This window comes from Somniosus microcephalus, chromosome 6, assembly GCF_052327205.1.
Source record: "Somniosus microcephalus isolate GS21.2 chromosome 6, FLI_Smic_1.0, whole genome shotgun sequence".
In the NCBI taxonomy this organism is placed as follows: domain Eukaryota; kingdom Metazoa; phylum Chordata; class Chondrichthyes; order Squaliformes; family Somniosidae; genus Somniosus; species Somniosus microcephalus.
The window spans coordinates 185,983,617-185,995,623 of NC_140992.1; the positions used below are offsets into that span (position 1 = coordinate 185,983,617).

General features: G+C 50.7%; 1 protein-coding gene across 3 annotated transcripts in view; it reads left to right on the forward strand.

Annotated features, from left to right (window-relative positions):
- elmo3 (engulfment and cell motility 3) overlaps positions 1-12,007 on the forward strand; it is a 215,650-nt gene that overhangs the window by 184,396 nt on the left and 19,247 nt on the right. For all 3 annotated transcript variants that reach the window (XM_085991016.1, XM_085991015.1, XM_085991017.1), the window contains exon 16: positions 11,131-11,294. In XM_085991016.1, the coding sequence (XP_085847142.1) occupies positions 11,131-11,294 (164 nt within the window). The remainder of the gene's footprint in view (positions 1-11,130; positions 11,295-12,007) is intronic.

The window sequence follows — 12,007 nt, forward strand, 5'->3', positions numbered from 1 at the left end:
CTCACACCGCTCCCAGCCCACTCCTCACTCACACCGCTCCCAGCCCACTCCTCACTCACACCGCTCCCAGCCCACTCCTCACTCACACCGCTCCCAGCCCACTCCTCACTCACATGGCTGAGCTGCTCAGGGAGCGTGTCCAAAAAAGAAAACTCCAAACATCAGCCTTTTGATGTGAAGATAGAGGTCGGTTAATTGAGCAGATGGATCACAAAGTCAATGTAGTTTCCCATCCCATCTCTTTCCCTACCCCTACCCACCCCCCCATGATCCCTCCCAAGCAAGTTAAACAGTGGCAATGAGCAAATACTCGCATTGTTTTTTAGGATTGACAGATTGAGTATTTTTGGACACACTCCCTGGCGTGCTGTCACTTCACTTTTCAATCTGTTGTGCTTTCCTCTGCATTGATCAGACTGTCTCAGATAGTTACCATCGACCATTGCTGTTATCCTACAGCCCCCACCCCAAGAAAGGGTTATTAATTTTGTTCAAGATGGTTCCAGCCCCCTCATGTCTCCCCCACCTCATGTCAGCTGTGGCTCAGTGGGTAACACACTCGCTGCTGAGTCAGAAGGTTGTGGGTTCAAGTCCCACTCCAGGGACTTGACCACATAAAGCTAGGATGACACTTCAGTGCAGTACTGAGGGAGTGCTGCACTGTCGGAGGTGCTGTCTTTCGGATGAGACGTTAAACCAAGGCCCCATCTGCTTTCTCAGGTGGATGTAAAAGATCCCGTGGCACTATTTCAAAGAAGAGCAGGGGAGTTATCCCCGGTTTCCTGGCCAATATTTATCCTCAATCAACACCACAAAACAAACCAGATTATCTGGTCATTATCACATTACTGTTTGTTGGAGCTGCCGTGTTTCCCACATTACAACAGTGACTACACTCCAAAAGTACTTCATTGGCTGTAAAGCGCTTTGAGACGTCCGGTGGTCGTGAAAGGCGCTATATAAATGCAAGTCTTTCTTTCATCTCTCCCCCGCCTCATCTGTCTCCCCCACCTCCCTCCCAGCCCCCTCCTCACCGGTCATCTCCCTTACTGCCCTTCCCTGTGACATCACTGCCCCTGTGACATCACTGTTCCCCCCCCCCCCCCTGATGAAACGTTACTATCAGCTATGAAACTAACTTGCAGTATCAACTATTTCTAAAGCTGAAGTGGTTTTTTTAAACCGTCCTCCGATCTCTGAGGACTGTGTTGGATCTTAGTCCATCTCCCGGCTATCTGTTATTCCAGGTTTTGTGTACGCGGTCTGTTTGGCTTTAATGGCTCACAAGGAGTGACTCTCTCCTGGTTGTCAAGTCTTTTGAAACGTCTAGCCAGCCATAGCACACACGAGGTAGAGGGCAGCAAGTGGCCTCGATAGGCCTGGTTTGTGTTTGTGAGGGAAAGGCCTTGGTTTATCTTGGTGGTGAATATGATGGTAGGTGTGGGACTGAGCCGTACAGACCAGCAGGGTCCCAGGTTTGTTCCCAATTAAAATCTCAACTGGCGTTGCAACGATTGAAGCCCCCTGGACTTGGGCAGTGGTTTGGGGGGGGGGTAATCAGAGTGATCACTAGGCAGCGATCCCTGCTGGAAAGCGAAGCTGCATGTGGGCCTCTAGTCAGGGCAGGGATCAGCTGAAAATGGCCCACTTGATGGGGACTGTACCCCAACATGACTCAGTGCTTTCAGGATCTTTCATGTCCACCCGAGGACAGACGGGGCCTCAGTTTAACGTCTCATCTGAAAGGTGGCACCGCCGACAGTGCAGCACTCCCTCAGCACTGCACTGGAGTGTCAGCCTGGATCTGAGCTCAAGTCTCTGGAGTGGGCATTCAACCCACAATCTTCTGACTCAGAAGCGAGATTGTTACCACTGAGCCAATACTGATACCTGAGTCATTATTTGTCACCACAAAATTGGATTAGGGTCTGGACTCTGTCACTGCAAACACTGAAGCATCTCAAATACTTTTATCAGGAATCCCTTTAGTTTTGCTCTGTCTGCCTCTTAAAAATTAGCATCGCTGGTTCGCAACCTGGTTGAAGTGCTGGCTTGAAGGATTCGCTGAGGCAGACTGTGCTCGCAACCCCAATCGTGAGCTTTTATTATTCATCTGCTGATGTGTGTGCGACTGAAGGCACCCACAGATGGAGATGAATATAGGGAACAGATGGTGCCTGAACAACTGGGAGCCGAGCCACATGGTGAAGGCAACAGGTCTAGGATGGAGAACGTGGGCTCAGATGCGTGTTCCGGAGCTCTGCTTGACTTGCCTTTGGGGAGGGGGGTAAAGTTTGAAGAACCCCTTCTCAGGATTGTCTGGAACCTGTAACATTACAGATTGTACCTGGGCTGTGGAAGGACTGAGCTTGATGGGCCTTTAGCCTAGTCTCGTTCCCTGCTTCTGTTCTGATCTTGTTCTATACAAGGCTTGTGCCACTTGGTTAAATCTTCCCTGACCCCCGTGTAAACCTCCAATCAGCGTCACTACCGGGAAATGCTGGCAGGCTGTGGAGTCTTTGGTAAAATTTGGATGCTCAGAGATGTCGAGTCCTGGAGATGTGGCAGCTCAGGAACAAGAGCCCTCCTCTCACTTCAGAAAGATGAACTTCGGTTCATATATTCCTCCAACCAGCGTGGCAACCCTCATTGAGGGGAAGAGTTCCAGATTTCCACTACCCTTTGTGTGGAAACAGTGCTTATTGATTTCACTCCTGAATGGCCGAGCTCTAATTTTAAGGTTATGCCTGCCCCCTTGTTCTTGATTCACCCACTAGAGGAAATGGTTTCTCCATATCTACCCTATCTCATCCTTTTGACATTTTAAACACCTTGATCAGATCACCCTTCAATCTTCTAAACTCAAGTACAGGAAAATCTTTTTTATCTGGGACCGGCGTGGTGCCGGTTGATCAAAAAGTCCGGATTACAGAGAGGTATATTTACCAAGGTACGAGAGCCGCGTACATGGCCACAGGTGCAGGAGCCCCGGTTACACGGCACTTGTGCAGGAGTCCCGGTTACATGGCCACAGATCCAGGAACCCCGGTTACACGGCTACTAATATATAGTAAAACTTACCTGAACCTGCTCCTGAATTTTGCCGGTTAAGAGAGAATTCTGGATATTTAGGTGCCGGTTAAAAGGGTGTTTCCTGTATAGCAAATGGAACAAATGACCAATTGAGGGAAGGGTGGATGTTGGCTCAGACATGAGGGAGCCCCCTGTTCCTCTTCTAATGATGCCATGGGATCTTTTATGTCTACCTAAACAGGTAGACAAGGCCTTGATTTAACATCTCACCTGAACGACATTGTGCAGCACTGAGGGAATGCTGTAATGTACTCAGCCTAGGCTGTGTGCTGGAGTGAGGCTGGGCCACAACCTCTGACCCCGAGGCCTGATTGCTCCCAACTGAGCCAAGCTGACACATCCTGGTTGGGAATCCTGACGTTCTGGACCTGAAACCTGGCTTAGCACTGTTGACCCTTTCCTCTCATCGAAGCTGCTCCTTCCAGCTACAAGCTCCACCACATCCCTTGCCCTAACAACAACAGCTTGCATTTATATAGCACCTTTAATCTAGTAAAACATTCCAATGTGCTTCACAGAAACATTATCACACAAAATTTGACACTGAGCCACATAAAGAGACATTAGGGCAGGTGACCAAAAGCTTGGTCAAAGAGGTAGGCTTTAAGGAGCTTCTTAAAGGTGGAGAGAGAAGTAGAGAGGTGGAGAATTTTAGGGAGGGAATTCCAGAGCTTAGGGCCCAGGGAACAGAAGGAATGGCCACCAGTGGTGGAGTGAAGGAAATTGGGGACGCATAAGAGGCCAGAATTGGAGGAGTGCAGAGATCATAGAATCATAGAATGGTTACTGCGCAGAAGGAGGCCATTCCACCTGTCAAGCCTGTGCCGGCTCTTTGCAAGAGCACTTCAGCTAGTCCCACTCCCCGGCCCTTTCCCCATAGCCCTGCAAATTTTTTTCCTTCAGGTTCTTATCCAATTCAATTTTGAAAGCCACAATTGAGTCTGCCTCCACCACCCTTTCAGGCAGTGCATTCCAGATCCTAACCACTCGCTGCATAAAAAAGTTTTTCCTCATGTTGCCTTTGGTTCTTTTGCCAATCACCTTAAATCTGTGTCCTCTGGTTCTCGACCCTTCTCTCTATCTACTCTGTCTAAACCCCTCATGATTTTGAACACCTCTATCAAATCTCCTCTCAACCTTCTCTGCTCCAAGGAGAACAACAAGGAGAACAACCCCTAGCTTCTGTAGCGTATCCACGTAACTGAAGTCTCTCATCCCTGGAACCATTCTTGTAAATCTTTTCTGCACCCTCTCTAAGGCCTTCACATCCTTCCTAAAGAGCGGTGCCCAGAATTGGACACAGCACTCCAGTTGCGGCCGAACCAGTGTTTTATAAAGATTCATCATAACTTCCTTACTTTTGCACTCTATGCCTCTATTTATGAAGCCCAGGATCCCGTATGGTTTTTTAACCGCTTTCTCAACCTGCCCTGCCACCTTCAATGATTTGTGCACATATACCCCCAGGTGTCTCTGTTCATGCACCCCCTTTAGGATTGTGTCCTTTAGTTTATATTGCCTCTCCTTGTTCTTCCTATCAAAATGTATCATTTCGCACTTTTCTGCGTTAAATTTCATCTGCCACATGTCCATCCATTTCACCAGCCTGTCTATGTCCTCTTGAAGTCTATCACTATCCTCCTCACTGTTCACTAGACTTCCAAGTTTTGTGTCATTGTATTAGATCTCGGAGGTTTGTAGGGCTGGAGGAGGTTACAGAGATAGGGAAGGGCAAGACCGTGGAGGGATATGAACACCAGGATGATAATTTTAAAATTGAGGCATTGCCGAACTGGGAGCCATTGTAGGTCAGTGAGAACAGGGGTGATGGGTGAACCAGAATTGGTGCGATTTAGGATACGGGCAGCAGAGGTTTGGATGAGCTCAAGTTTACGGAGGGTGGGATGTGGGATGCCAGCCAGGAGCGTATTGGTCAAGCCTGGAGGTAACAAAGGCATGGATGAGGGTTTCAGCAGTAGATGGCCTGCTATGGAGGTGGTGTGACCTCCATCTTGGACTATCCCCATACTCATCTGACACTTATTCCTTGTTTGGGGACCTCCTCCATCATCTCCTCAGAGAGTTGTTGGAGCAAGGAATGCTTTTCCACAAATGCTGGTTGAGGCTGAGACCAGTGCATCTTTTTAAGGGAAGGTTAGATAAGCACTTGAAGCAGAGGAAGATACTGTGCTATGGAGGGAGAGCAGGGAAGTGGGATTAGTTTTGGATTTCTCTAGCACAGGTACGATGGGCAGAATAGCCTCCTTCTGATGTAAGCTATGTTTCTATGGTGCTAAGATCCTGATCATCAAGGGCCCCTTCTACAATCCTGATACTTTCCTCCTCCCCTCTCTCCTTCACACCCCTCTCCAACTAACCACGTTCCCAAACCAGCTCCAACCCTATACACTCTACAGCTTAACGCCCCTCCCGCCCATCTCAACCCCAACTCATTTCTTTCATGAAAACCGCCACCTGCAGTCCATCCCAGTACTTCTGCCTCCTATGTCTGGAACATTGCCTGTTTATCACCCCTCCTTCGGCTCCACATCAGCCACACGTTGAGCAACAATTTCTCAAGGGCTCGCTCACTAGCCTCCTTACCTCTACTTGTCACAAACCTCAGCCAATCCAGTGATCTATAGCCCAAGTCCTGAACCGTACAGCTCCCACACACCCATCACCCCCCCATCCTTGTACAGATCTACTGGCTCCTCACTGCAGAAAATTGACTTCAAGGTCCTCATTCTCATTTCAAATTCCTCCACGACCGTCTCCCACCTATTTGGGGAAACCTCCCCTTGCATAGGTACCGACCCACTCCGTTCCCCTGGTTCCAAATCCCTGCTTCTTCCTAACCCTTCTGCCCCTATCCTCTGGAATTCTCTCTCAATGCTCCCATCTCCTAGCTACCTTTCTCCAACTGTGCTCTCGGACTCCCCTGCTAAGTTCCATCACTTGCTGCCTGGTATCCACCACTCCCCTTCTAAGAATGCTCTGAAATGTTCTTTCATTTGAAGAGCAGTGTACAAATACAGTGCATTCTGGTTGACTTGCAAGTTGTTGTCGGTTGATTGCCAAATGTAACTCTTCCCCCAGTCACAGGTGCCTGTACTGGGAATGCTCGAACCCATGAAAATTCCACGTGAAAGTAGGGGAATAACATTATTTTGGTAACAAATGTGCAGGGTTATGTTGTGTGGATGTAATGTACTTGTCATTAGTTATGCCACGGGTAAGCAGCATTTTTTAAATTTCAATAAGTCTTCAAAATATTTTCTGTTAAGCCCTGTATGGCATCCATTTCCTTAGTAAAATGAAGCGGACACAGTCCGGTTAGTTCAGTCATGGATATGATTACCTCAAGCTACTGGAGGGGGTGGTCCTTGTGTTTCATTGGTTTTAAGTGTCTTTGGGGGCGGGGCGGGGCGGGGGAGGTGGAGGGATGGTGTTGATCTTTGGGGGCGGGGCGGGGGAGGTGGAGGGATGGTGTTGATCTTTGGGGGCGGGGCGGGGAGGTGGAGGGATGGTGTTGATCTTTGGGGGCGGGGCGGGGAGGTGGAGGGATGGTGTTGATCTTTGGGGGCGGGGAGGTGGAGGGATGGTGTTGATCTTTGGGGGCGGGGCAGGGGAGGTGGAGGGATGGTGTTGATCTTTGGGGGCGGGGTGGGGGAGGTGGAGGGATGGTGTTGATCTTTGGGGGCGGGGCAGGGGAGGTGGAGGGATGGTGTTGATCTTGCGGGGCGGGGGAGGTGGAGGGATGGTGTTGATCTTTGGGGGTGGGGCGGGGGAGGTGGAGGGATGGTGTTGATCTTTGGGGGTGGGGCGGGGGAGGTGGAGGGATGGCGTTGATCTTTGGGGGCGGGGCAGGGGAGGTGGAGGGATGGTGTTGATCTTGCGGGGCGGGGGAGGTGGAGGGATGGTGTTGATCTTTGGGGGTGGGGCGGGGGAGGTGGAGGGATGGTGTTGACCTTTGGGGGCGGGGGAGGTGGAGGGATGGTGTTGATCTTTGGGGGCGGGGCGGGGAGGTGGAGGGATGGTGTTGATCATTGGGGCGGGGCGGGGGAGGTGGAGGGATGGTGTTGATCTTTGGGGGCGGGGCGGGGAGGTGGAGGGATGGTGTTGATCTTTGGGGGCGGGGCGGGGAGGTGGAGGGATGGTGTTGATCTTTGGGGGCGGGGCGGGGAGGTGGAGGGATGATGTTGATCTTTGGGGGCGGGGCAGGGGAGGTGGATGGATGGTGTTGATCTTTGGGGGCGGGGCGGGGAGGTGGAGGGATGATGTTGATCTTTGGGGGCGGGGCGGGGGAGGTGGAGGGATGGTGTTGATCTTTGGGGGCGGGGCGGGGAGGTGGAGGGATGATGTTGATCTTTGGGGGCGGGGCAGGGGAGGTGGAGGGATGGTGTTGATCTTTGGGGGCGGGGCAGGGGAGGTGGAGGGATGGTGTTGATCTTGCGGGGCGGGGGAGGTGGAGGGATGGTGTTGATCTTTGGGGGCGGGGCGGGGGAGGTGGAGGGATGGTGTTGATCTTTGGGGGCGGGGCGGGGGAGGTGGAGGGATGGTGTTGATCTTTGGGGGCGGGGCGGGGGAGGTGGAGGGATGGTGTTGATCTTTGGGGGCGGGGCGGGGGAGGTGGAGGGATGGTGTTGATCTTTGGGGGCGGGGCGGGGGAGGTGGAGGGATGGTGTTGATCATTGGGGCGGGGCGGGGGAGGTGGAGGGATGGTGTTGATCTTTGGGGGCGGGGCAGGGGAGGTGGAGGGATGGTGTTGATCTTGCGGGGCGGGGGAGGTGGAGGGATGGTGTTGATCTTTGGGGGCGGGGCAGGGGAGGTGGAGGGATGGTGTTGATCTTTGGGGGCGGGGCGGGGGAGGTGGAGGGATGGTGTTGATCATTGGGGCGGGGCGGGGGAGGTGGAGGGATGGTGTTGATCTTTGGGGGCGGGGCGGGGGAGGTGGAGGGATGGTGTTGATCTTTGGGGGCGGGGCGGGGGAGGTGGAGGGATGGTGTTGATCTTTGGGGGCGGGGCGGGGGAGGTGGAGGGATGGTGTTGATCTTTGGGGGCGGGGCGGGGGAGGTGGAGGGATGGTGTTGATCTTTGGGGGCGGGGCGGGGGAGGTGGAGGGATGGTGTTGATCTTTGGGGGCGGGGCGGGGGAGGTGGAGGGATGGTGTTGATCTTTGGGGGCGGGGCGGGGGAGGTGGAGGGATGGTGTTGATCATTGGGGCGGGGCGGGGGAGGTGGAGGGATGGTGTTGATCTTTGGGGGCGGGGCAGGGGAGGTGGAGGGATGGTGTTGATCTTGCGGGGCGGGGGAGGTGGAGGGATGGTGTTGATCTTTGGGGACGGGGCAGGGGAGGTGGAGGGATGGTGTTGATCTTTGGGGGCGGGGCGGGGGAGGTGGAGGGATGGTGTTGATCATTGGGGCGGGGCGGGGGAGGTGGAGGGATGGTGTTGATCTTTAGGGGCGGGGCGGGGAGGTGGATGGATGGTGTTGATCTTCCCTCTCGGTCTCTGAGGTTTTGCTACTGGCCTACTTTTCTCCACACAGTGCGACCTGTATCCAAGTCCACGGGTTGTCCACTGTCAATGAACTAATGATGCTCTGTTTGGCTTGGTTGATGCAACTATGGTGATGGAAACCAGTATGAAGTTGATGTAAAATGATTTGCGGTTTTATTCTTGTGATAATTAGTTGAATTTTAATTGTGTTTTGGGAAGGGTATTTTGCTGAACGGTCACATGAACTGTGTTTGCTGGGGTCTTTCAGCTGCTTGTCCTCCTGTTTTATTCCTTCAAACTGTTGGCTGTTGGTGGCTTGTGAGTAAACATGTGGTTAAACTTCTTCAGTGACATCATAAGAACTTCACACAGCAGTTAGGAGCACAGGAACAGGAGGAGGCTATTCAGTTCCTTGAGCCTCTTCCGCCATTCAATCAGATCATAGCTGATCTGTATCTCAACTCCGTTTACCCACTTTAACTCCATTTCCCTTAATACCCTTACCAATAAAAATCTATCAATCTCTGTCTTGAAAGCTCCAAATTTCCGAGCATCCACAGCCTTCACGTTCTGTCCTTATCTCTGGTGTCACTATAGAGATGCAGCATGATTTCATGGTCATTTATCCTTTCAAGGTGATCACCGATGACAAAGAGGCATCTTCTTCTGTCGGACTTGGGCTTTCTGTGGTAAATCAGTCGAATGCACTTTTATACAACCCCTGCTCTCTTTCTTGTCAAACCCAACAGCATGCCACAGCTGTAATTGCCAGTGTTTACAAAGATACGCAGGCACAGCCTGGGGCCTTGTTGTCAATGAGTCCTTGCTGGCCTCACTGGAGAAAGTGGGGGAGGGCATGGAACACAAACAAATAAATAGCACAGATGCTTGTAAATGTGAAGGTCTGGTGATTGAGATTTGGCTCTGGGGCTCTGAGAGAGAGCTGTAACAACTGTTTAACAAAATAATACTGATTTGGAAAGCAGTCTACTCAGGGCACTAATGTTAATTGGATGTTTGGGTAAACATTAGCACTGTGGCAATAATTTGGGTTGCGGGGGAGGAACATTGGCAGCTGGTTCAACAGAAACATACTAACATCCTGCAGAAAATGATGGACCAGAGGGAGCGAGGAGTGATTACTGGGAGGTAATCTATTCCAAGGTCAGACAACATCATAAGTGCTTGTTGCCATCCCAACCATGAGATATAAACCTCTGTAAAGACAGATTGATATATTGCCTAATATATGTTAGAAACACCTCAAAGCACTTCACATACAATGAAAGGCCGGGCTCTTTTCTCTCAAAGAGAGGTGACCTGACAGAGGGCTTTAAAATTATGAAGGGGTTCGATAGGGTAGAAGATGAGACAATTATTCAACAAGAAGCTGCTTGTGGGGAGTCCAAAACTAGGTATAAGATAGTCACTAATAAATCCAATAGGGAATTCAGAAGAAACGTCTTTACCCAGGGAGTGGTGAGAATGTGGAACTCACTACCACAGGGAGTGGCTGAGGCAAATAGCATAGATGTATTTAAGGGGAAGCTAGATAAGTCCATGAGGGAGAAAGGATTAGAAGGATATGCTGATAGAGTTAGATGACGTAAGGTGGGAGGAGGCTCGTGTGGATCACAGACCTGTTAGGCCGAATGGCTTGCTTTTGTGGTGCAAAATTCTATATTATAGGCAAAGACTATAACTAATTTGTGCACAGCAAGATCCCACAAACAGCAGCTGGATGAATGAACAGGACACCTGGGGAAGGCCTTGCTCTGGTGTTATGTAGGCAAACGTAGCAGCCAATTTACATGCACGAAGATCCAGAGGAATGGACTAATAATCCAGAGAACCTGAGTTCAAACCCCAAAATTTGAATTCACCTTCAGAAATCTGCAATAAAAAGCTGGGATCAGTAAAAGTCACCATGAAGCTGTCGTAAACCGGACTGGTTCACTAATGTCTTTTAGGGAAGGAATCCAGCTGTCCTTACCCGGTCTGGCCTACATATGTGACTTCAGTCCCACACCGCGTGGTTGCCTCTTAACTGCCCATGAAGTAGCCCAGTAAGCCACTCCGCTGTATCCAACTGCTATAATGGTTCAAGTAGAAGGTCCACCACCTTGTTGGGGTAAGCGGGAATGGGCAGTAAATGCCAGTCTTGCCTGCGATTTGCCCAGAATTATTATTATTAAAAATTCTGTTCTCGTTGGTGCTGGTTGAGATATGACACAGGAAGATCCCTTTGCTCTTCTCGAATAGTTTCTTGGCATCCTTAACGTCCACCTAATCAGGCAGTGGGGGGACTGGCATAACATTTTATCCATAAGGTGACACCTCTAATTGTGCAGCACTCCCTCGCTCCAGCATGGAGCAGAGTAACTCTAGTGGGTCGGGCGGGTCGGTGTAACTGTGGCTAATTGGCTGGGAGTGTGAGCACTGAGCGAACGGTACCCCTGCTGCCAAAAGAAGAGGAAAAATCTAGCGGTTGAAAGAGCCCAGTAATGGTGAGCTGTGCTGTGTGCTTTCTGTTGCAGGTTATGCAGGTGGTACGGGAGCAGATCACACGGACACTGGCCTCCAAGCCCACCTCCCTCGAGCTCTTCCGCAACAAGGTGAACGCTCTGAACTACAGCGAGATTCTCAAACTGCGGCAAACGGAGAGGATGCACCAGGAGGAGACCCTGGCGCCACCAGTCCTGTAAGAGCTCAACGAGACCTTAGCATAGCTGTTGGATGTAACGTGAAATGGGAATAAGTAGCGAGCAGGATTTGGTAACTGGATTTGAACTGCTTGGGGTTCAGATTGGCCTGCCTCTCTCGAAAATGAGCAAGGAGAAAGAAAGTGTTTCTCTAAACTTCCATGGCACTTTCTGGCCTTGTAATCCAGCACTGTTGTGTTGGGCACTGTTTGGTATCCGTGAGGGTATAGCTTCACATAAAGGGTTCTTCAAATTGGCAATCTCAACACTGAAAAGTCGAACACAATCCTTTTCAGTCACATTAGGAACAGGAGTAAGCCATTCAGCTCCTCGAGCTTGTTCAGCCATTCAATCAGATCATGGCTGATCTGTACCTCAACTCCACTTACCGCCTTTGCACCATTATCCCGCGATACCCATTTTTTTTCCTCCTTACGCAGATCATATCATCCGTATCCCAGTGTCCATGTTCCCTCCTGATCTTGCAGCAAGAACGTACCTGACCTTTCAACCTTGTGGTTTTGAGTTAAGGTTCCTCATGAGCCATGACAAGTAGTGACTGGAGAAGAATTTCAAACATTTGTCAGCCATTTCATTATCTAGCTGTCCAGTCAAATAGACAAAGCTTTTGTTATTCTGCTGAATCCCTCAATTAATATTTGATTTCTTTTTTTACATTATTCTGTGCTGAGTTAGTGACCCTTGGCCATAG